The 22,821-nt window shown below is 41.5% G+C and overlaps 1 protein-coding gene and 1 pseudogene across 1 annotated transcript; both read left to right on the top strand.

The window, feature by feature from the left end:
* The first annotated feature begins 1,114 nt into the window (after positions 1-1,114).
* LOC115579679 (uncharacterized) lies at positions 1,115-11,060 on the top strand. Its single transcript, XM_030413260.1, has 2 exons — positions 1,115-2,816; positions 9,165-11,060. The coding sequence occupies exons 1-2, from the start codon at positions 1,115-1,117 to the stop codon at positions 10,916-10,918; spliced, it is 3,456 nt and encodes a 1,151-aa protein (XP_030269120.1). The 3' UTR covers positions 10,919-11,060.
* An 8,787-nt stretch (positions 11,061-19,847) lies between these two features.
* LOC115580612 (tripartite motif-containing protein 16-like) lies at positions 19,848-22,018 on the top strand (annotated as a pseudogene).
* The last annotated feature ends 803 nt before the right edge of the window (positions 22,019-22,821 follow it).

The raw sequence follows: 22,821 nt of genomic DNA, 5'->3' as shown, positions 1-22,821 counted from the left end.
TTATTGTACTGTTGTTGTTATGTGTGATGTCCTTGAGTGCTCTGAAAGGCGCCTTCAAATATTATTATTATTATTATTATTATTATTATTATTATTGTTGTTGTTGTTGTTATTATTATTACCTGGAACCATGTTGTTCACATTATAAACAGCTCTGTGGGTCAGAACCTCACCCTGCCAGGACAGACAGACCACGTTACAGGTTCATGCAGTGCATTTGTACATGTTGCACCAGTAAACTATACAGTGTGTATTTTAAATCTTGTATCACTAACTGCTGAATAAATGATATCAAAGAGCCGGCTGTAAGGCTTCTATCTGCAGATCCAACATGTGATGTGGAGGCTCTGCCTGCTGATCAGCTGTCTGTGACACAGTGGTGCTGAAGCACCATCTTGTGGCCTCCTTGTATCTGATAAACAGCTCATCCTTCCTCCGTCACCACCAGCAGGTGGAGATGAAGATCTACTAAAACACAAACAGCTGCACATAAAGTCAGGATGTACAGTATCTGTCTTTGTCTCTTATTTCAAAGGATCATTTATTTGATATAATATTTATGCTGAAATTCAGGAAGTCAACTGTTTTGTCAGAAAGGCTTCAGAGTAGATCATTAACTGTGTGAGGAAACTGTTTGAATCTTTATGACAGTTTAGTTTGATAAGTGCTGACTGTCAGTCAGCTGTTTTAAACCAGGAAAAGCAAACTGAACAGAATCGGATGAAGAGTTAGAGAAATATCAGTGAAGCCGGAGGAGCCAAGAATTATTTTACAGCTAAAAACTTTAATTTTTTTGAAAGTGTTTCAGGTTTTCACTGAGTCTTCGTTGTTAATGAGGAAGCAAAGTTCAGATTAATAGAGTCGCTCCTTGTCCTGGAATGAACCAAACCTTGATAACCCCTCCTTCTTCCTCCTGCTCCTCCTCTCACACAGCAGCTCCACTCTATCAGTGTATTTCCTTGTTCCCTCCCCTTCAGATCTTAAGTTTTGTGGATGAGTGTAACTGAGCTGACAGAACTTCTTCAATGCACAAACACTCTGTTCAGATCAGAGCTCAAACCAGTTTCTGTTATCAGGAAGTGAAACTCACACAGTCGATGTACTGAGAGGTGAAATGGCTCAGAAAGCTGTTCAGCTGGACCGAGAGACTTTCTCTTGTCCGATCTGTTTGGATCTACTGAAGGATCCGGTGGCTACTCCCTGTGGACACAGCTACTGCAAGAACTGTATTAAAGACCACTGGGACACAGAGGATGAGAAGAGGATCTACAGCTGCCCTCAGTGCAGGAAGAGCTTCACACCGAGGCCTGAGCTGCTGAAAAACACCATGTTAGCAGCTTTAGTGGAGGAGCTGAAGAAGACTGGACTCCAAGCTGCTCCTGCTGATCTCTGCTATGCTGGACCTGAAGATGTGGCCTGTGATGTCTGCACTGGGAGGAAACTGAGAGCAGTTAAGTCCTGTTTGGTCTGTCTGATCTCTTACTGTGAGAAACACCTGCAGCCTCACTTTGAAATCCCTGCCTATGAAAAACACAAGCTGGTGGAGCCGTCAGAGAAGCTCCAGGAGAACATCTGCTCTCGTCATGATGAGGTGATGAAGATGTTCTGCCGTACTGATCAGCAGTGTATCTGTATTTTGTGCTCCATGGACGAACATAAAGGCCACGACACAGTGTCAGCTGCAGCAGAGAGGACTGAGAGGCAGAGAGAGCTGGAGGGGAGTCGACACAACATCCAGCAGAGAATCCAGGACAGAGAGGAAGATGTGAAGCTGCTTCAACAGGAGGTGGAGGCCATCAATCTCTCTGCTGATAAAGCAGTGGAGCACAGTGAGAAGATCTTCACCCAGCTGTTCCGTCTCATGGAGAAAAGACGCTCTGATGTGAAGCAGCAGGTCAGATCCCAGCAGGAAACTGAAGTGAGTCGAGTCAAAGAGCTTCAGGAGAAGCTGGAGCAGGAGATCACTGAGCTGAAGAGGAAAGATGCTGAGCTGAAGAAGCTCTCACACACAGAGGATCACAACCAGTTTCTACACAACTACCCCTCACTGTCAGCACTCAGTGAGTCTACACACTCATCCAGCATCAAGATCCGTCCTCAGAAGTACTTTGAGGATGTGACAGCAGCTGTGTCAGAGCTCAGAGACAAACTGCAGGATGTCCTGAGAGAGAAACAGACAAACGTCTCACTGACAGAGACTGAAGTGGATGTTTTACTGCCACAACCAGAACCCAAGACCAGAACTGACTTCTTAAGATATTCACGTGAAATCACACTGGATCCAAACACAGCACACACACAGCTGTTATTATCTGAGGGGAACAGAAAAGTAAGAAACATGAATCAACCACAGTCTTATTCTAGTCATCCAGACAGATTCACTTACTATCCTCAGGTCCTGAGTAGAGAGAGTCTGACTGGACGTTGTTACTGGGAGATGAAGTGGAGAGGAGGACGAGTTTGTGTAGCAGTTGCATACGAGAGTATCAGCAGAGCAGGGAGGTCAGATGAAAGCGGATTTGGATTCAGTGACAAAGCTTGGATGTTAGATTGTGACACAGCCAGTTATTGTTGGTTCAAGAACCAGCACTTTGATATATTTCAATTTTCTCACAACAGTGTCGCCACTCCCATGCTGGCTCTTCGGTCCTCCAGAGTTGGAGTGTACCTGGATCACAGTGCAGGTATTCTGTCCTTCTACAGCGTCTCTGGCACCATGACTCTCCTCCACAGAGTCCAGACCACATTCACTCAGCCTCTCTATGCTGGACTTTATGTTGATGATGGAGCCTCTGCTGAGTTCTGTAGACTCAGATAGACTGAAGTCATTTCAGGGTCAGTGGGTTAAATTGTGTGTTTCATTTCTTCAGACTTGTTGTGTTTCCATCATTGTTGCTGAGAGCTGATTGTTGTGTCATTTCTTCACTGCATACAGATCACCTGTCAATCAAACATTGTGGGCGGTACTTTGCCGTCTCCTTGTTGTTCTGTAAATGTTTGAGTGTGTTCAGGCGGCGCTCCTTCCTGTGTGTGTTCAGCCTCAGAGGCTGTCACTGCTCATGATGAGTTCAGCTCACATGATCATCATCAATCAGGAGATCAGTCGTTATTTGCTTGTACACAGTTGTCATCAATCTAATTTCAGTTTGAATGTTGACATTAATGAGATTAATATTCAAAGATTTTGGGAGATTATTTGAAAACTTTATCAGTAGCTCATGTCAGAGAAAGATATAATGTATAATATTACAGCCGGAAAAACATTTTACATTCTTCAGATATATGCAACAAATATCAACATTTTCAAACGCAAAAGTTTAAATGAAATCAAAATAATCTTTCATTTGAAAATATACAGTCTACATCAGTAAAGCTGAAAACAGTAATTAACATGAAGAAGAAAACAATATCAGTTGTCCTTCTGATGAACGGACACCAGCTGTCTGAACTTATTCAACATGTTGTGCCAGAAAGAAGCTTTGTCCATATTTGATATTATTTGTCAGTAAAAGGTTTGTCTTTGATTTTCTTTCCTTTGTTGACAACATTTTTCAAATGATGATCGCTAAAAGGAGAGATATAATTACTGTTTTATTACATATTGATTTGTTTTCATGTATAAATGTCAAATGTTTTTGTTTCTTTATTTTTATTTCTGATTGTAATATGATTATGACTATTGACTAATATGACTATTTTTTTTCTCCTGTTGTGCATTTGATTTGATTAATTCATATTTTAATGATTTCTCTGAAAGTCTTTGACTCTGTAATATTTTGACATCCTTGAATCCAATAATTACTGGGATTTTATAGTTTTTGGATTATTTTTCACTTTGTTTTGGATTTTCATGTTCATTTGTTAATCAGGTCATGAATGATTTCTTTGTATTTGTGTATTTAGCGTGTGCTCCTAATTTTCCTCATAAGTGCAAAAACACATCACAATGCTATTAAATGTTTCTTTAAAAAAGAGTACAATTTTGTGTTCAGTGTTCAGTCATTCCTGTGTCATTTGATGAGCATGTCATATACAATGTCCACAGGATTGTATTACTATTCTTGGTGATAGGACAAACCTCTTCATGATAGATTTCAGGGCTCTTCATATTTATATTAATAACTTTTATTGAATATTCTTTTAGATTTTGACTAGCGGAGTATCTCCATATTTAACTTCAGTCAAACACGAGGTTCGCTGATGATTTATATTTATATTTAACATTTTATATCTATATATAATTGTAATATTTATATTCATCTTTAACATTTATATTTATATTTAACATTTATGTTGAGATTTAACATTTGTAGGATAGTATGTTCTTGACATCGACAGCACCAAAAATAGATAATGTAGGAGACACTGCTCACACACTATTTTGATATATATGATAATTAATCACTGGTAATTAATTTTACACTCGTAAATGGGGCACCACCTCCGTGTTTAGTTATTGGAATAATCCGGAGGACATTATTCCAAACACCTAACTGTACCAGTTGGCTTGGACAGTTAGAGTCCATTCAAAATCAATTTATTCAGTCTCAATACTCTGAAGTAGTGACTTCTTTCCACATATCCATCGGTTCTCCATATTAAAATTAAGTTCCAGACAAAGACAAATGATTATATATGTTTATTGACTAAATAATTTGGGGTAAAATAAAGGACATGACAATTTTAGACGAACAACAGATAACAGAGAAGGTAAAGACTGTAATAAGGAAAGTAATAACGTTGTGTGACCCTCGGGAGATGGCAAAGTTAAAGGGTCGGTTATATATATATATATATATATATATATATTTATATATTAAATATGACGGGAGTAATTTTTAATACTACGAGACCCTAATCTTAATTCTCTTAAGTTCAAAAGATAGAAGTTAGAACTTAGACAGAAGTCAGAACTTTAGACAGAAGTCAGAACTTTAGACACCAACTCATTCTCACGTGTGTGGATCCAGCTACATGAAGACGTTCAGCCGGTTTTGTCTGGGAGTCAGGAGGCACTGAAGTTTGGTGTTCTTGAGAGTTCTGGGTTGGACTACGGCATGGCGCGTCGGTCCAATAGCCAGAGTGAAGGCCGGTACTCTGTTGAGGAACTCTTGATCCGAAGGCCCAGCGGGTTTCCTGCCTTGGGAGCACTGGGGGCAGAGTCGGTCTCGGCTGGGAGCACACAAAGTCTCTTTTTGTTGGCTTGCAACGTTCTTCATCAGATGATCACAGTCTTGAAAAAGACTTTTCTTGGTGATTTCAAGTAGTGGTACTTAAGTTCTGATTCTGAAACTAATTCAACTTCTTCTGAATCAGGCGGTGACACTTTAACAGTATAAAATCAAAAAAGAAAATAATTTGTTCTATTAAAAGTAAAACAAGTAGGGATTCAATTCGCATGTCTTAGAGCTTGTTGCCAAAATAAAACTAAAGATTACTTAAATATATATATATATATATATATATATATATATATATATATATAAAGGAAAGAAAGAAGAAAAGAGAGTAGTAGGAGATGTGAAGAGAAGAAGTCAGGAGAAGGAGCAGTGAGAGAACCCGGAGAAGAGGACTGAGAGAAGACGAGTGGAGCAGAGGGGTCTGTTTTATGACCTGCAGCAGATGGATCAGAAGGGGTGGGGGCAGAGTGTCCCTCCTTCTGTGATCTGCATTTAGGCTCCCAAAAAGTTAATCTAACTATACGATTGTATTTAATGTTTTGAAATCGTGTTTTAACCTTCCCAAAACTTCACCATCTTAAAAGTCGAATTTTTGCCTTTGTGAAAAGATGCAACATGATAATGATCATTTGTCATTCAAAAGAATTATAACCTGATTAAGACATGAAGCCATAAAGTATACAACATATAACAATAAAGTATACAATACATAGTAGAACCAAGGACTTATACATATTCCTTGTAGTTCTATCTTTAACAAAACATATCTGAAATTTAACTGGTAAATAACACAAGTATCACACGAGGAATGATGATCTCCAAGTCTCTCCTCCATCGACAAAGGGGAGGGGTGTTTCTGTTGACCTCAAACTTATTGAGTAATAAACTTCATTTGGGCTTGACAATAACCTGGGAAAGATCTATTGTATGACCTTCTTATGCTATTTCGGAATCTGCTAAGATTAAGAAATTGAGATGTAGTTAATTAGTTATTTAGGACTTATTTGAATTTGGGTGAGGATCGACTGCAAGGGGATTGGTATGTCAGACCCAGGAACAACAACGGTCGTAAATAACAGTTGGACATGTGAGGAGAAGGACACACAGATTAGGTTTCCCATTATGCCTTCCTCCACTGGAGAATGTTCCAGAGGGAGAGAGACGTAGATTAGTAAGAAATCTTAAATCACCACATCTATGTTAGAAAACAGTCCTCCTTTCTTTTGGTGTGACCAAAGAAAACTTTATCAGCTTGACCTTGTTTGACCTGAGGAAAAGGGGTTCATCTTCTTTGGAGGAAGGGGAACAGACCAGATGTGCTTAGTCGTTGTAAATTACTAAAAGAAGATCTCTGGTGATCTGTTTATAGCAAGATAAACAACATTCTCTCACTTTGTGGAGAGGAGAGGATTTGCCAGGCCCGGGTATGGGGGGGGGCTTTCAGTCCCATATGCTGGAAAAAGGAGTCGATTTGGGTTAAAGGTAATCATGGCCGAAATGAGACCACTTTAAGATGCAGAGACAAAGGCTTGTGTTCCTACACATTTAACATTTAGATTTAGATTTAACATTTAGATTTAGATTTTTTTTTTCAATATAACATTGCCATTATATTTACAAAGGAAGTAAATATCAAAAAGTTCACAAATATTGATGTAAATCTGTCAAAGGTAACATTTTAAGCTTCAACACAAAACTACATGAGGTTTGACTTTAATTACAACAAACTGACAAATATCATAAGTGTGATTCATGACACAGTTCAAACAGGATCAAAAAATTAATTTATCTCTCTATTGACCACTATGCAACTTTTTCCAGAGTAAGGTCCCATGAGGTCCACTGGAAGAGGTTTGACTTAAGCTCTTGTTGACCCAAACAGAGAATCTAAATATGAGACTGTCCCTGAACCCCAACATCTCTGAACCCCCTGTGAGACTGCCTTCCTACCCTACGTTGTGATTGATGGAGTATATGGAGTTTGGTGTGAGGAGGAGCCGGTCTGTCTCCTCTGTGAGATAAAGAGAAGGAGGAACGGAAATGTAACCTTGGCTGCTGAGGAGACGACTCATCTTATCACCCCAGCTGCCATCACAACTGTTCCTCCTCTTACTGTGTATATATGCATTACTAAATATATTCAGACATCGTGTATGGATATATTGTTAGAAAAAGTTTTTTAGACTTTTGGTAAAGTTTCAGTACCCTTTTCCTGTGAAAAGCAGCTGCAGCCCCAAAGTATCATCGAAACACCTGTACAACATGAAACAGCTTAATCTCTTCTTCTTCTACATCCCAACAAAATTGCATCACAGAGATTATCTGATGAGGAGTGAGGCACAGACAGACTGATGGTTTACTGACAGCAGGTGTGTGATCCTCAGTTTTTAATATGACGGATCACAGAGACGGTTTGAGTAGACTAACTGTTGTCTTTTTAACTTTCCACATTCACTCTGAAACACCACGTAAGTGCTGTCAGATTTACACTGTAAGACCAAAAACACACGCCTCGTTTTTGGTGAGAACACCAACGGTTTAGTCTTGATGGAGGGCTCAAAGAAATAAATGTGTGTTAACAGATGTGACTGTGTTACCGGCACTGAAGCCATCACTCGACTGTTCTCCTTGACAAAAACACATCACACTTTGGACGATGGTCGAAACAACCTGCAGCTTCAGGTGAAACAGAAGACAGCAAAAAGGACTAAAAATAGGTGTTAACTTGTTAATTAAGTTAGTTTCCAAGTTTCACAGTAGCAGCTTGCAAACAGTGACATGTTTGAGTTATCAGCTCTTTCATGCTGTGCAGGTACAAAATGTTAAAACAGGCTCTAAGAAGTCTGGTCTGATTAACAGGTGGAAGGTTTATTGGACAGTAAAACACAGCACGGAGGTCGTAAAGCCAAACTTTGTCCACAATCATTTATCTTGTACCACTGAATGCAGCTAAACAGAGAACTACCTGGAACCATGTTGTTCACATTTTAAACAGCTCTGTGGGTCAGAACCTCACCCTGCCAGCACAGACAGACCACAATACAGGTTCATGCAGTGCGTTTGTACATGTTGCACCAGTAAACTATACACTGTGTATTTTAAATCTTGTATCACTAACTGCTGAATAAATGATATCAAAGAGTCGGCTGCAAGGCTTCTATCTGCAGATCCAACATGTGATGTGGAGGCTCTGCCTGCTGATCAGCTGTCTGTGACACAGTGGTGCTGCAGCGCCATCCTGTGGTCTCCTTGTATCTGATAAACAGCTCATCCTTCCTCCATCACCACCAGCAGGTGGAGATGAAGATCTACTACAAACACAAACAGCCAACAGCACCTCCAGCTGCACATACAGTATCTGTCTTTGACTCTTGTTTCAAAGGATCATTTAATGCCAGGTGGTCGGGACGTTAAATTTAAGGCATCAAAATAGTTTCCACAAATCAGTGAGTGACGTCACAGTGGGTTTACACTCGTAAAAAACTATATTCAAAACTCAAATGCAAAAATCTAACAAAAGTGTATCAGTCTTGTCTGATGATTCTTGTTTCATCACATCTGAAGCCTGAAATGCTGCTTTGGCTCAGAATGAGATTCAGGATGAGATTCAGGAACTGAACAGTTTTGTCAGAAAGGCTTCAGAGTAGATCATTAACTGTGTGAGGAAACTGTCTGAATCGATATGACAGTTTAGTTTGATAAGTGCCGACTGTCGGTCAGCTGTTTTTAACCAGGAAAGGAGCCGGGGGAGCCAAGGATTATTTCACAATTAAAAACGTTTAAGTTTTCAAAAGTGTTTCAGGTTGTAACTGAGGCTTGGTTGTAAATAAGGAAACAAAGTCCGGATCGATAGAGCCGCTCCTCATCCTGGAATGAAGTAAAGCTTGATAACTCCTTCTTTCACACAGCAGCTCCACTCTGTCAGTATATTTCCTTGTTCCCTCCCCTTCATATTTACAGTCACTGCACAAACACTCTGTTCAGATCAGAGCTCAAACCAGTTTCTGTTATCAGGAAGTGAAACTCAGACAGTTGAAGTACTGAGAGGTGAAATGGAGCAGAAAGCAGTTCATCTGGACCGAGAGACTTTCTCTTGTCCGATCTGTTTGGATCTACTGAAGGATCCGGTGGCTACTCCCTGTGGACACAGCTACTGCAAGAACTGTATTAAAGACCACTGGGACACAGAGGATGAGAAGAGGATCTACAGCTGCCCTCAGTGCAGAAAGAGCTTCATACCGAGGCCTGAGCTGCTGAAAAACACCATGTTAGCAGCTTTAGTGGAGCAGCTGAAGAAGACTGGACTCCAAGCTGCGCCTGCTGATCTCTGCTATGCTGGACCTGAAGATGTGGCCTGTGATGTCTGCACTGGGAGGAAACTGAGAGCAGTTAAGTCCTGTTTATTCTGTCTGGTCTCTTACTGTGAGAAACACCTCCAGCCTCACTTTGATGTGGCTCAATTCAAGAAACACAAGCTGGTGGAGCCGTCAGAGAAGCTCCAGGAGAACATCTGCTCTCGTCATGATGAGGTGATGAAGATGTTCTGCCGTACTGATCAGCAGTGTATCTGTATTTTGTGCTCCATGGACGAACATAAAGGCCACGACACAGTGTCAGCTGCAGCAGAGAGGACTGAGAGGCAGAGAGAGCTGGAGGGGAGTCGACACAACATCCAGCAGAGAATCCAGGACAGAGAGGAAGATGTGAAGCTGCTTCAACAGGAGGTGGAGGCCATCAATGGCTCTGCTGATGAAGCAGTGGAGCACAGTGAGAAGATCTTCACCCAGCTGATCCGTCTCATGGAGAAAAGACGCTCTGATGTGAAGCAGCAGGTCAGATCCCAGCAGGAAACTGAAGTGAGTCGAGTCAAAGAGCTTCAGGAGAAGCTGGAGCAGGAGATCACTGAGCTGAAGAGGAAAGACGCTGAGCTGAAGAAGCTCTCACACACAGAGGATCACAACCAGTTTCTACACAACTACCCCTCACTGTCAGCACTCAGTGAGTCTACACACTCATCCAGCATCAAGATCTGTCCTCAGAAGTACTTTGAGGATGTGACAGCAGCTGTGTCAGAGCTCAGAGACAAACTACAGGACGTCCTGAGAGAGAAACAGACAAACATCTCACTGACAGAGACTGAAGTGGATGTTTCACTGCCACAACCAGAACCCAAGACCAGAACTGACTTCTTAAGATATTCATGTGAAATCACACTGGATCCAAACACAGCAGCCACAAGTCTTGTATTATCTGAGGGGAACAGAAAAGCAACAAGAGTGAGTCAACATCAGTCTTATTCTAGTCATCCAGACAGATTCACTTATTGGGTTCAGGTCCTGAGTAGAGAGAGTCTGACTGGACGTTGTTACTGGGAAGTGGAGCGGAGAGGAGAAAGTGGAGGAGAAGGAGGAGTTTATGTAGCAGTCGCATACAAGAACATCTGCAGAGCAGGGAGGTCAGAGGAATGTTTATTTGGACAAAATGACAAATCTTGGATGTTATATTGTGACAGAAACCGTTACGACTTTCATTACAACAAAGTCTCCACTCCTGTCTCAGGTCCTCAGTCCTCCAGAGTTGGAGTGTACCTGGATCACAGTGCAGGTATTCTGTCCTTCTACAGCGTCTCTGACACCATGACTCTCCTCCACAGAGTCCAGACCACATTCACTCAGCCTCTCTATGCTGGACTTCATGTTTATCCTGGAGTTACTGCTGAGTTCTGTAGACTCAGATAGACTGAAGTCATTTCAGGGTCAGTGGGTTAAATTCTCTGTTTCATTTCTTCAGACTTGTTGTGTTTCCATCATTGTTGCTGAGAGCTGATTGTTGTGTCATTTCTTCACTGCACACAAGATCACCTGTCAATCAAACATTGTGGGCGGTACTTTGCCGTCTCCTTGTTGTTCTGTAAATGTTTGAGTGTGTTCAGGCGGCGCTCCTTCCTGTGTGTGTTCAGCCTCAGAGGCTGTCACTGCTCATGATGAGTTCACTTCACATGATCATCATCAATCAGGAGATCAGTCGTTATCTGATATTCATCTAAATTCAATTTAAATGGTGAATAAACAAACATGAACAAAGTCTTTTCTTCTTGTCTTCACTCCAGGGTCAGAGACAGTGTGGGGGGTCGTTTCCCTGAAACTTGTTCTGTGAAAAATGAAGCAATTTTCTGCAGTTTGACATTTATATTCAAAGATTTGGGAGATTATTTGAAAAATATCAGTAGCTCAGTAATATGAGAGAGAGATATAATATATAATATTACAACAAGAGAAAAAAAATAAAAATGAGCTATTTTCAAAACAGGATGAAGACGTAAAATAACATCTTTGTATTGTTTATGTATATGAAACCAATATCAACATTTTCAAACACAAAAGTTTCAATGAAATTAAAATAATCCTTCTTGTGAAAATATACAGTCTACATCAGCACAACATGTGTTTTCGAGCTCTGAAACTGTAATTAACAAGATGTGTCAATCTGTTGTTTTTTTCTGCAGGACCAAATAACTTGTAGATGTGACAGAAGTACATTAATACAACACTGAATCAACATGTGGTTCAACGCAGTGAATACGAGTGGAGATATTAATGTATGAAAATGACAGATGGTTTGTTCGGGTCAACAATGACTCTTTGTATTAATGTAATGACTGTAAGTGTTCTGCAACAGCTTTTTAAATGAACACATGTTGTAAATGATCCTTGGGGCTTCTTGGATGTTCAGGACACATTTCAACTCAATCCAGTGAAAAATAAGAAGCTGGTGAGGCTGAGAATGCACATACACACAATCACTAATATGATGACGAATAGCTCAAAAACTCACAACAAAAAAGTGAAACGTATCCTGACCATAACCATGAATTTAACAGAAGTTTCAACAGGATTTCTCCTGGACATGAACAGAGAAATGTTCTGGGTTCTGGGTGAGTTCACTTGAGTCAAATGATCAGCTCCTCGTCAAACTCTGATGAAGTCTGGTAAGTAACCACTCATTTTAATCAGGTGTGACGGGGCAGGGAAACGTGTAAAACATGGAACATAGAGCCTCGAGGAACAGGAGGGAGAAACACTGCCATGAGTCGCAATCTGCTATCAGACAATCTGCAGCTGCATCTTCCATCAGGACTCTTACCTGGACTCCTATCACATGTAATTAACCCTGTCATGCAGGAACTATTGAATCACTGAGTTATATGATTTTTTAATGTTGCTCTTTACTCTTAAACAAGTGAAAAATCACACCAGTGAATTTGTCTTTTTCAATATATATTATTTTTAAGGAGTTATTGTAAATATCTATGCAGTAGACACTGTGCATCATCCATATAAAAAAGTCACTGCCTATTGAGCCTTTATTCATAATGTGAAGACTACTAAATCATTTGCTGAATACTGAATACTTTTTTACATAACGTCCACAGGAGAGGACACGTTTATTAAGTCCCAGAAAAAAAGATGTACAAGTCAGAAAGTGTTGAAGTGTCAGTATTTAACAGTTTGTATCAGTCAGGTTTTTATGGGCCATATGTGAAATGACTAAATATATGGGGTGCTGATTGTGAAGTTGCGCATGCTAAAATAAACAGCAACTTTTTGCAATATTTAGAAACTGTACCGGAACTTTCGGTGACAGGCAGTGTGAATTTGCACATTAGCTAAATATCTAGTTTCACCCGTGACATTTAGATTTAACATTTAGCATTCAGATTAACATTTAGATCTAACATTTATATTTAGACTTAGATTTAACATTAGGTTTAGACATAGTTTTAATATTTAGATTTAACAATTAACATTTTTTTTTTGAATTTAACATTTAGATTTAGATTTAAATTTTAGATTCAACAATTAGCATTTATATTTAACTTCAACATTTAGATTCATATTTAACATTTGTATGAAACATTTAACATTTAGATTTAGATTTAGATTTAACATTTAACATTTAACATTTAGATTTACATTTAACATTTAGATTTAGATTTAACACTTAGATTTAGATATTACCTTAATTTAACAATTAGCATTTGTATTTAAATTCAACATTCAGATTTAGATTTAACATTCTAATTTAAAATTTAGCGTTTATATTTAAATTTAACATTTAGAATTTAATGTAACATTTCGATTTACCATTTACATTTAACATTTAGATTTGGATATAACATTTAGATTTAACAATTAGCGTTTGTAATAATATTTAATATTTAGATTGATTTAGATTTAACATTTATATCATATGTATATTTAACATTTATATTATGATTTAACATTTAGATATAGATTCAACATTTATATTTAGATATAACATTTATATTTAGATATAACATTTAGATTTAACAATTAGCATTTATATTTATATTTAACATTTATATTTAAGGTTAACATTTAGATTTAAAGTTAACATTTAGATTTATGTTACACATTTAGATTTAAATTTAACATTTACATTTATATATATTTTCAAAATTTAGATGTAGATTTAGCATTGAGATTTAAAATTTTACATTTAGATTTAAATTTAACTTTTATATTTATATTTAACATTTATATTTAAATGTATATTTAACATTTGACATTTAGATTTATAGTTAACATTTAGATTTAAATGTAACATTTAGATTTATATTTATATTCAACTTTTAGATCTGAATTTAACATTTAGTTTTAGAATGTGCACGTCGCCTGGATCGGCGTCACCGGGGCCCCACCCTGGAGCCAGGCCTGGGGTTGGGGTTCGCAGGCGAGCGCCTGGTGGCCGGGTCTTTGCCCACGGGACCCGGCCGGGCGCAGCCCGAATGAGCAACGTGGGTCCGCCCTCCCGTGGGCTCACCACTCGCCGGAGGGTTCAGAAGGGGCCGGTGCAGTGGGATATGGGTGGCAGTCATGGGCCCCGGCGGCCCAATCCCCGGATGGTGACTCTAGCCATGGGGACATGGAATGTCACCTCGCTGGGGGGGAAAGAGCCTGAGCTGGTGCGGGAGGTTGAGCGGTACCGGCTAGAAATAGTCGGGCTCACCTCCACGCACAGTCTGGGCTCTGGAACCCAACTCCTTGAGAGAGGCTGGACTCTCTTCTACTCTGGAGTTGCCCGCGGTGAGAGGCGGCGAGCTGGTGTGGGCTTGCTTATAGCCCCCCAGCTCAGCCGCCATGTGTTGGAGTTCTCCCCAGTGAACGAGAGGGTCGTTTCCCTGCGCCTTCGGGTCAGGGATAGGACTCTCACCGTTGTCTCGGCTTATGGGCCGAACAGTGGTGCAGAGTACCCGGCCTTCTTGGAGTCCCTGGGAGGGGTACTGGAGAGTGCTCCAACCGGGGACTCCGTCGTTCTCCTGGGGGACTTCAACGCCCACGTGGGCGACGACAGTGTTACCTGGAGGGGTGTGATTGGGAGGAACGGCCTCCCCGATCTGAACCCGAGTGGTGTTTTGTTACTGGACTTCTGTGCTAGTCACGGTTTGTCCATAACGAACACCATGTTCAAGCATAAGGGTGTCCATATGTGCACGTGGCACCAGGACACCCTAGGCCGGAGATCAATGATCGACTTTGTGGTCATGTCATCTGACCTCCGGCCGTATGTCTTGGACACTCGGGTGAAGAGAGGGGCTGAGCTGTCAACTGATCACCACCTGGTGGTGAGTTGGATCCGCTGGCGGGGGAGGAAGCCGGACAGACCTGGCAGGCCCAAACGTATCGTGAGGGTCTGCTGGGAACGTCTGGCAGAACCCTCTGCCAGGGAGATCTTTAACTCCCACCTCCGGGAGAGCTTTGACCAGATCCCGAGGGAGGCTGGGGACATTGAGTCCGAATGGACCATGTTCTCCACTTCCATTGTTGACGCGGCTGTCCGGAGCTGTGGCCGTAAGGTCTCCGGTGCCTGTCGCGGCGGCAATCCCCGAACCCGGTGGTGGACACCGGAAGTAAGGGTTGCTGTCAAGCTGAAGAAGGAGTCCTACCGAGCCTGGCTGGCCCGGGGGACTCCTGAGGCAGCTGACGGGTACCGGCAGGCCAAGCATGCGGCAGCACGGGCAGTCTCGGAAGCAAAAACTCGGGTCTGGGAAGAGTTCGGGGAGGCCATGGAGGAGGACTACCGGTCGGCCTCGAAGAAATTCTGGCAAACCATCCGGCGCCTCAGGAGGGGGAAGCAGTCCTCCACCAACACTGTTTACAGTGGGGGTGGGGAGCTGTTGACCTCGACTGGGGACATCGTCGGGCGGTGGAAGGAATACTTCGAGGATCTCCTCAATCCCACTGACACGCCTTCCATAGAGGAAGCAGAGGCTGGGGACTCAGAGGTTGACCCATCCATCACCCAAGCCGAAGTCACTGAGGTAGTCCGGAAGCTCCTCAGTGGCAAAGCACCGGGGGTGGATGAGATCCGCCCTGAGTACCTCAAGTCTCTGGATGTTGTGGGGCTGTCTTGGTTGACACGTCTCTGCAGCATCGCGTGGCAGTCGGGGACAGTGCCTCGGACTGGCAGACCGGGGTGGTGGTCCCCCTATTTAAAAAGGGGGACCGGAGGGTGTGTTCCAACTATCGGGGGATCACACTCCTCAGCCTCCCTGGGAAAGTCTATTCAAGGGTACTGGAGAGGAGAATTCGGTCGATAGTCGAACCTCGGATTCAGGAGGAACAATGCGGTTTTCGTCCTGGCCGTGGAACACTGGACCAGCTTTATACCCTCCGCAGGGTGCTCGAGGGTTCATGGGAGTTTGCCCAACCAGTCCACATGTGTTTTGTGGACTTGGAGAAGGCATTCGACCATGTCCCTCGTGGCATTCTGTGGGAGGTGCTCCGGGAGTACGGGGTCGGAGGCCCTCTGTTAAGGGCTGTACGGTCCTTGTACGACCGGAGCAGGAGCTTGGTTCGCATTGCCGGCAGTAAGTCAGACCTGTTCCCAGTGCATGTTGGACTCCGACAGGGCTGCCCTTTGTCACCGGTTCTGTTCATTATTTTTATGGACAGAATTTCTAGGCGCAGCCATGGGCCGGAGGGGATCTGGTTCGGGAGCCACTGGATCTCATCTCTGCTTTTCGCGGATGATGTGGTCTTGTTGGCTCCTTCGAGCCAGGACCTCCAGCATGTCCTGGGGCAGTTTGCAGCCGAGTGTGAAGCGGCTGGGATGAGAATCAGCACCTCCAAATCTGAGGCCATGGTTCTCGACCGGAAAAAGGTGGCTTGCTCCCTCCAGGTGGGAGGAGAGTTCCTGCCTCAAGTGGAGGAGTTTAAGTATCTCGGGGTCTTGTTCACGAGTGAGGGAAGGATGGAGCGTGAGATTGACAGGCGGATCGGTGCAGCGGCTGCAGTAATGCGGTCGTTGTATCGGTCTGTCGTGGTGAAGAGAGAGCTGAGCCGAAAGGCGAAGCTCTCGATTTACCAGTCAATCTACGTTCCGACCTTCACCTATGGCCATGAACTTTGGGTCATGACCGAAAGAATAAGATCCCGGATACAAGCGGCCGAAATGAGCCTCCTCCGCAGGGTGGCAGGGCGCTCCCTTAGAGATAGGGTGAAGAGCTCTGTCACCCGGGAGGAGCTCGGAGTAGAGCCGCTGCTCCTCCACATCGAGAGGAGCCAGCTGAGGTGGCTCGGGCATCTGTTTCGGATGCCCCCGGGACGCCTCCCTCGGGAGGTGTTCCTGGCATGTCCCGCCGGGAGGAGACCCCGAGGAAGACCCAGGACACGCTGGTGTGACTATGTCACCCAGCTGGCCTGGGAACGCCTTGGGATCCTCCCGGAAGAGCTGGAGGCAGTGTCCGGGGAGAGGGAAGTCTGGGTGTCCCTGCTCAGGCAGCTGCCCCCGCGACCCAGCCCCGGATAAGCGGACGATAATGGATGGATGGATGGATGGCATTTAGTTTTAGATATAAAATTTAGATTTAACAATTAGCATTTATATTTATGTTTAACATTTATGTTTCTATTTAACATTTCTATTTAAATTTAACATTTCTATTTCTATTTCTATTTATATTAAACATTTGGATTTAAATTTAACATTTAGATATATATTCAACATTTAGATTTAGATATGACATTTAACATTCAGATTTGACATTTAGATTCAGATATAACAGTAAATTTAACAATTAGCACTTGTATTAAAATCTACCATTGAGATTTAGATTTAACGTTGAGATTTAAAATGTAACGTTTAGATTTAAATTTAACATTTATATTCATATGTAACATTTATATTTATATTAAAAATTTAGATTTAGATTTAGATTTAACATTTGACATTTAGATTCATATTTAACATTAAACATTTAGATTTAGATGTAACATTTAGATTTATGTTTAAAATTTAACATTTATATTAGATGTAACATTTATATTTAACATTTGTATTTAACGTTTATATTTAGATATAATATTTAGATTTAAATTTAACATTTAACATTTATATTTCAATTTAACAAGAAGATGTAATATTAAACATTTAAATTTAGATTTTTTTAGTTGGATATAACATTGACATATTTTTACAAGACGAGGAAATATCACAAAGTTCACAAATATTGCTGTAAATCTGGTCAAAGGTAACGTTTTAAAATTCTCATGTTTTTTGAACATGGTGTATTGCTAAATGTGGCAAAATGTTACTGTTTATTTTAGCACGTGCAACTTTATATTTCTCAGTTTAAAAGAAAATCTTTAAGTCAATAAAGTCTGATCGTAAATTATAAAGACGACAGTGTCATCAGTGACGTCGTCTCCTGACTTAAACATTGTAGAGCTGGTCCTGTATATCAACAGCTCACAGAACTGAAAACCAGAACCAACTCTCCTCTCACAGAACTGCAGTTCAATATGAGCAGATTTATTGTGATGTTCATCTTGTTTAAGACCTTTTCTGACCCAGTTGGCTCCATGTTGATATTGGTGATGTGTTGATGAGACAATATAGCTCACTGAGTTTCAACACAAAATTACATGAGGTTTGACTTTAATTACAACAAACTGACAAAATCATGTGTGAGATTCATGACACAGTTCAAACAGGATCAAAAAAGAATGTATCTCTCTATTGACTGCAACTTTTTCCAGAGTAAGGTTCCATGAAGTCCACTGGAAGAAATGAGACTTCAGCTCTCTCGAACCCAAACAGAGACTCTAAATATGAGACTGTCCCTTAACCCCAACATCTCTGAAGTTTGAGGAGACTAGCTGTTGTCTTTTTAACTTTCCTCTTTCACACTGAAACACAACGCCAGTGCTGTCAGATTTACACTGTAAGAAAAAAAACAAAAAACAAAAACACGCCTCGTTTTGGGTGAGAACACCAACGGTTTAGTCTGATGGAGGGCTCAAAAAAAGAAATGTTTGTTAACAGATATGACTGTGTTATCCTGCACAGAAGCCATCACTCTACTGTTCTCCTTGACAAATAAACACAGCACGGAGGTTGTAAAACCAAACTGTTCACAATCATTCATCTTCTTCGACTGACTGCGGATAAACAGAGAACTACCTGGAACCATGTTGTTCATGATATAAACAGCTCTGTGGGTCAGAACCTCACCCTGCCAGCACAGACAGACCACATTACAGGTTCATGCAGTGCATTTGTACATGTTGCACCAGTAAACTATACAGTGTGTATTTTAAATCTTGTATCACTAACTGCTGAATAAATGATATCAAAGAGTCGGCTGCAAGGCTTCTATCTGCAGATCCAACATGTGATGTGGAGGCTCTGCCTGCTGATCAGCTGTCTGTGACACAGTGGTGCTGCAGTGCCATCCTGTGGTCTCCTTGTATCTGATAAACAGCTCATCCTTCCTCCGTCACCACCAGCAGGTGGAGATGAAGATATACTTCAAACACAAACAGCCAACAGCACCTCCCGCTGCACAGTCAGGATGTACAGTATCTGTCTTTGTCTCTTATTTCAAAGGATCATTTATTGCCTGACAGCCGTGACGTTGATCTAGAGGCATTAAAATGGTCGTCCACAAATGAGTGACGCCATGTGGGTCTGTACTCCAGTGTATCAATTCTACAGATTCATCTATTCATATGAATCCATCAATGAACAACAGGAGCAGCTGGTCTGCTTCCCTCTTCTGGATTCACTGTTAACTAATAACTCCTCTGATGATTTTTGTTTCAATACGTCTGAAGCCTGAAATGTTGCTTTGGCTCAGGATGAGATTCAGGAACTGAACCATTGTCACAAATGCTTCAGAGTAGATCATTAACTGTGTGAGGAAACTGTTTGAATCTTTTTGACAGTTTAGTTCGATAAGTGCTTACTGTCAGATAGCTGTTTCTAACCAGGAAAAGCAAACTGAACAGAATCAGATTAAGAGTTAGAGAAATATCAGTAAAACCGGAGGAGCCAAAGATTATTTTACAGCTAAAAACTTTGATGTTTTCAAAAGTGTTTCGGGTTTTAACAGAGGCTTTGTTGTAAATGAGGAAACAAAGTTAAGATCCACAGAGCCGCTCCTCGTCCTGGAATGAAGCAAAGCTTGATAGCTACTCCGTATTCCTCCTCCTCTCACAGCAGCTCCACTCTGTCAGTGTGTTTCCTTGTTCCCTCCCCTTCAGATCTACAGTCACTGCACAGACACTCTGTTCGGATCAGATCTCAAACCAGTTTCTGTTATCAGGAAGTGATTCTCAGACAGTTGATGTACTGAGAGGTGAAATGGCGCAGAAAGCAGTTGAGTTGGACCGAGAGACTTTCTCTTGTCCGATCTGTTTGGATCTACTGAAGGATCCGGTGGCTATTCCCTGTGGACACAGCTACTGCAAGAACTGTATTAAAGACCACTGGGACACAGAGGATGAGAAGAGGATCTACAGCTGCCCTCAGTGCAGGAAGAGCTTCACACCGAGGCCTGAGCTGCTGAAAAACACCATGTTAGCAGCTTTAGTGGAGGAGCTGAAGAAGACTGGACTCCAAGCTGCTACTGCTGATCTCTGCTATGCTGGACCTGAAGATGTGGCCTGTGATGTCTGCACTGGGAGGAAACTGAGAGCTGTCAAGTCCTGTCTGCAGTGTGTTGCCTCTTACTGTGAGAAACACCTGCAGCCTCATTATGAATCAGCTGCTTTAAAGAAACACAAGCTGGTGGAGCCGTCAGAGAAGCTCCAGGAGAACATCTGCTCTCGTCATGATGAGGTGATGAAGATGTTCTGCCGTTCTGATCAGCAGTGTATCTGTTATCTCTGCTCTGTGGAGGAACATAAAGGCCACGACACAGTGTCAGCTGCAGCAGAGAGGACTGAGAGGCAGAGAGAGCTGGAGGGGAGTCGACACAACATCCAGCAGAGAATCCAGGACAGAGAGGAAGATGTGAAGCTGCTTCAACAGGAGGTGGAGACCATCAATGGCTCTGCTGATAAAGCAGTGGAGCACAGTGAGAAGATCTTCACCCAGCTGATCCGTCTCATGGAGAAAAGACGCTCTGATGTGAAGCAGCAGGTCAGATCCCAGCAGGAAACTGAAGTGAGTCGAGTCAAAGAGCTTCAGGAGAAGCTGGAGCAGGAGATCACTGAGCTGAAGAGGAAAGACGCTGAGCTGAAGAAGCTCTCACACACAGAGGATCACAACCAGTTTCTACACAACTACCCCTCACTGTCAGCACTCAGTGAGTCTACACACTCATCCAGCATCAAGATCCGTCCTCTCAAGTACTTTGAGGATGTGACAGCAGCTGTGTCAGAGCTCAGAGACAAACTGCAGGATGTCCTGAGAGAGAAACAGACAAACGTCTCACTGACAGTGACTGAAGTGGATGTTATCCCGTCAGAACCAGAACCCAAGACCAGAACTGACTTCTTAAGATATTCACGTGAAATCACACTGGATCCAAACACAGCAAACACACAGCTGTTATTATCTGAGGGGAACAGAAAAGCCACAAACATGAATCGACCACAGTCTTGTTCTAGTCATCCAGACAGATTTACTTACTGGGTTCAAGTCCTGAGTAGAGAGAGTCTGACTGGACGTTGTTACTGGGAGGTGGTGTGGGAAGGAGAAGGAGTTCGTGTAGCAGTTGCATACAAGAACATCAGCAGAGCAGGGAGGTCAGATGAATGCAGATTTGGATTCAATGACAATCTTGGATGTTAGATTGTGACACAGATTGTGATTGTTGTTGGTTCAAGGACCAGTACTTTGATATACTTCAATTTTCTCACAACGGTGTCTGCACTCCCATGCTGGCTCTTCGGTCCTCCAGAGTTGGAGTGTACCTGGATCACAGTGCAGGTATTCTGTCCTTCTACAGCGTCACTAACACCATGACTCTCCTCCACAGAGTCCAGACCACATTCACTCAGCCTCTCTATGCTGGACTTAATGTTTTTGATGGAGTCTCTGCTGAGTTCTGTAGACTCAGATAGACTGAAGTCATTTCAGGGTCAGTGGGTTAAATTGTGTGTTTCATTTCTTCAGACTTGTTGTGTTTCCATCATTGTTGCTGAGAGCTGATTGTTGTGTCATTTCTTCACTGCACACAGATCACCTGTCAATCAAACATTGTGGGCGGTACTTTGCCGTCTCCTTGTTGTTCTGTAAATGTTTGAGTGTGTTCAGGCGGCGCTCCTTCCTGTGTGTGTTCAGCCTCAGAGGCTGTCACTGCTCATGATGAGTTCAGTTCACATGATCATCATCAATCAGGAGATCAGTCGTTATCTGCTCGTACACAGCTGAGATTCATCTAAATTCAATTTAAATGTTGACATTAATGACATTAATATTCAAAGATTTTGGGAGATTATTTGAAAACTTCATAATATAATATATAATATTACAGCAGGAGAAACATCTTTGTATTGTTTAAATATATGCAAAAACTATCAACATTTTCAAACACAAAAATTTAAATGAAATTAAAATATTTTTTCTTGTGAAAATGTACAGTCAGTAAAGCTGAAAGCTGTAATCAACATAAAGAAGAAAAGTATATCAGTTGTCCTTCTGATGAACAGACACCAGCTGTCTGAACTTATTCAACATGTTGTGCCAGACAGAAGCTTTGTCCATATTTGATATTATTTGTCAGTAAAAGGTTTGTCTTTGATTTTCTTTCTTTTGTTGACAACATTTTTCAAATGATGATCGCTTTTATGAGAGATATAATTACTGTTTTATTACATATTGTTTTGTTTTCATGTATAAATGTCAAATGTTTTTGTTTCTTTATTTCTGATTGTAATATGATTAGTTTCAATACATCTTGATTCCTTTCTATTTTTTCTCCTGGTGTGCATTTGATTTGATTAATTAATATGTTATTGATTTCTCTGAAAGTCTTTGTGTAATATTTTGACATCCTTTAATCCAATAATTACTGGGATTTTATAGTTTTTGGATTATTTTTCACTTTGTTTTGGATTTTCATGTTCATTAGTTAATCAGGTGATGGATGATGTGTATTTGACATGTGCTCCTAATTTTCCTCATATGTGCAAATATATATATATCACAATGCTATTAAATGTTTATCAAAAAAAGAGTACAATCTTTTTCAAAGTGTTCAGTTATTCCTGTGTAATTTGATGAGCATGTCATATACAATATACGCAGGATTGTATCACAGTTCTTGGTGATAGGACAAACCTCTTTATAATAGATTTCAGTGCTCTTCATATTTATATGAATAACTTTT

This window comes from Sparus aurata, chromosome 4 (assembly GCF_900880675.1).
Source record: "Sparus aurata chromosome 4, fSpaAur1.1, whole genome shotgun sequence".
NCBI classification, from domain to species: domain Eukaryota; kingdom Metazoa; phylum Chordata; class Actinopteri; order Spariformes; family Sparidae; genus Sparus; species Sparus aurata.
Note: the sequence above shows the minus strand (reverse complement) of the source record. Positions and strands in the feature narration are given on the sequence as shown.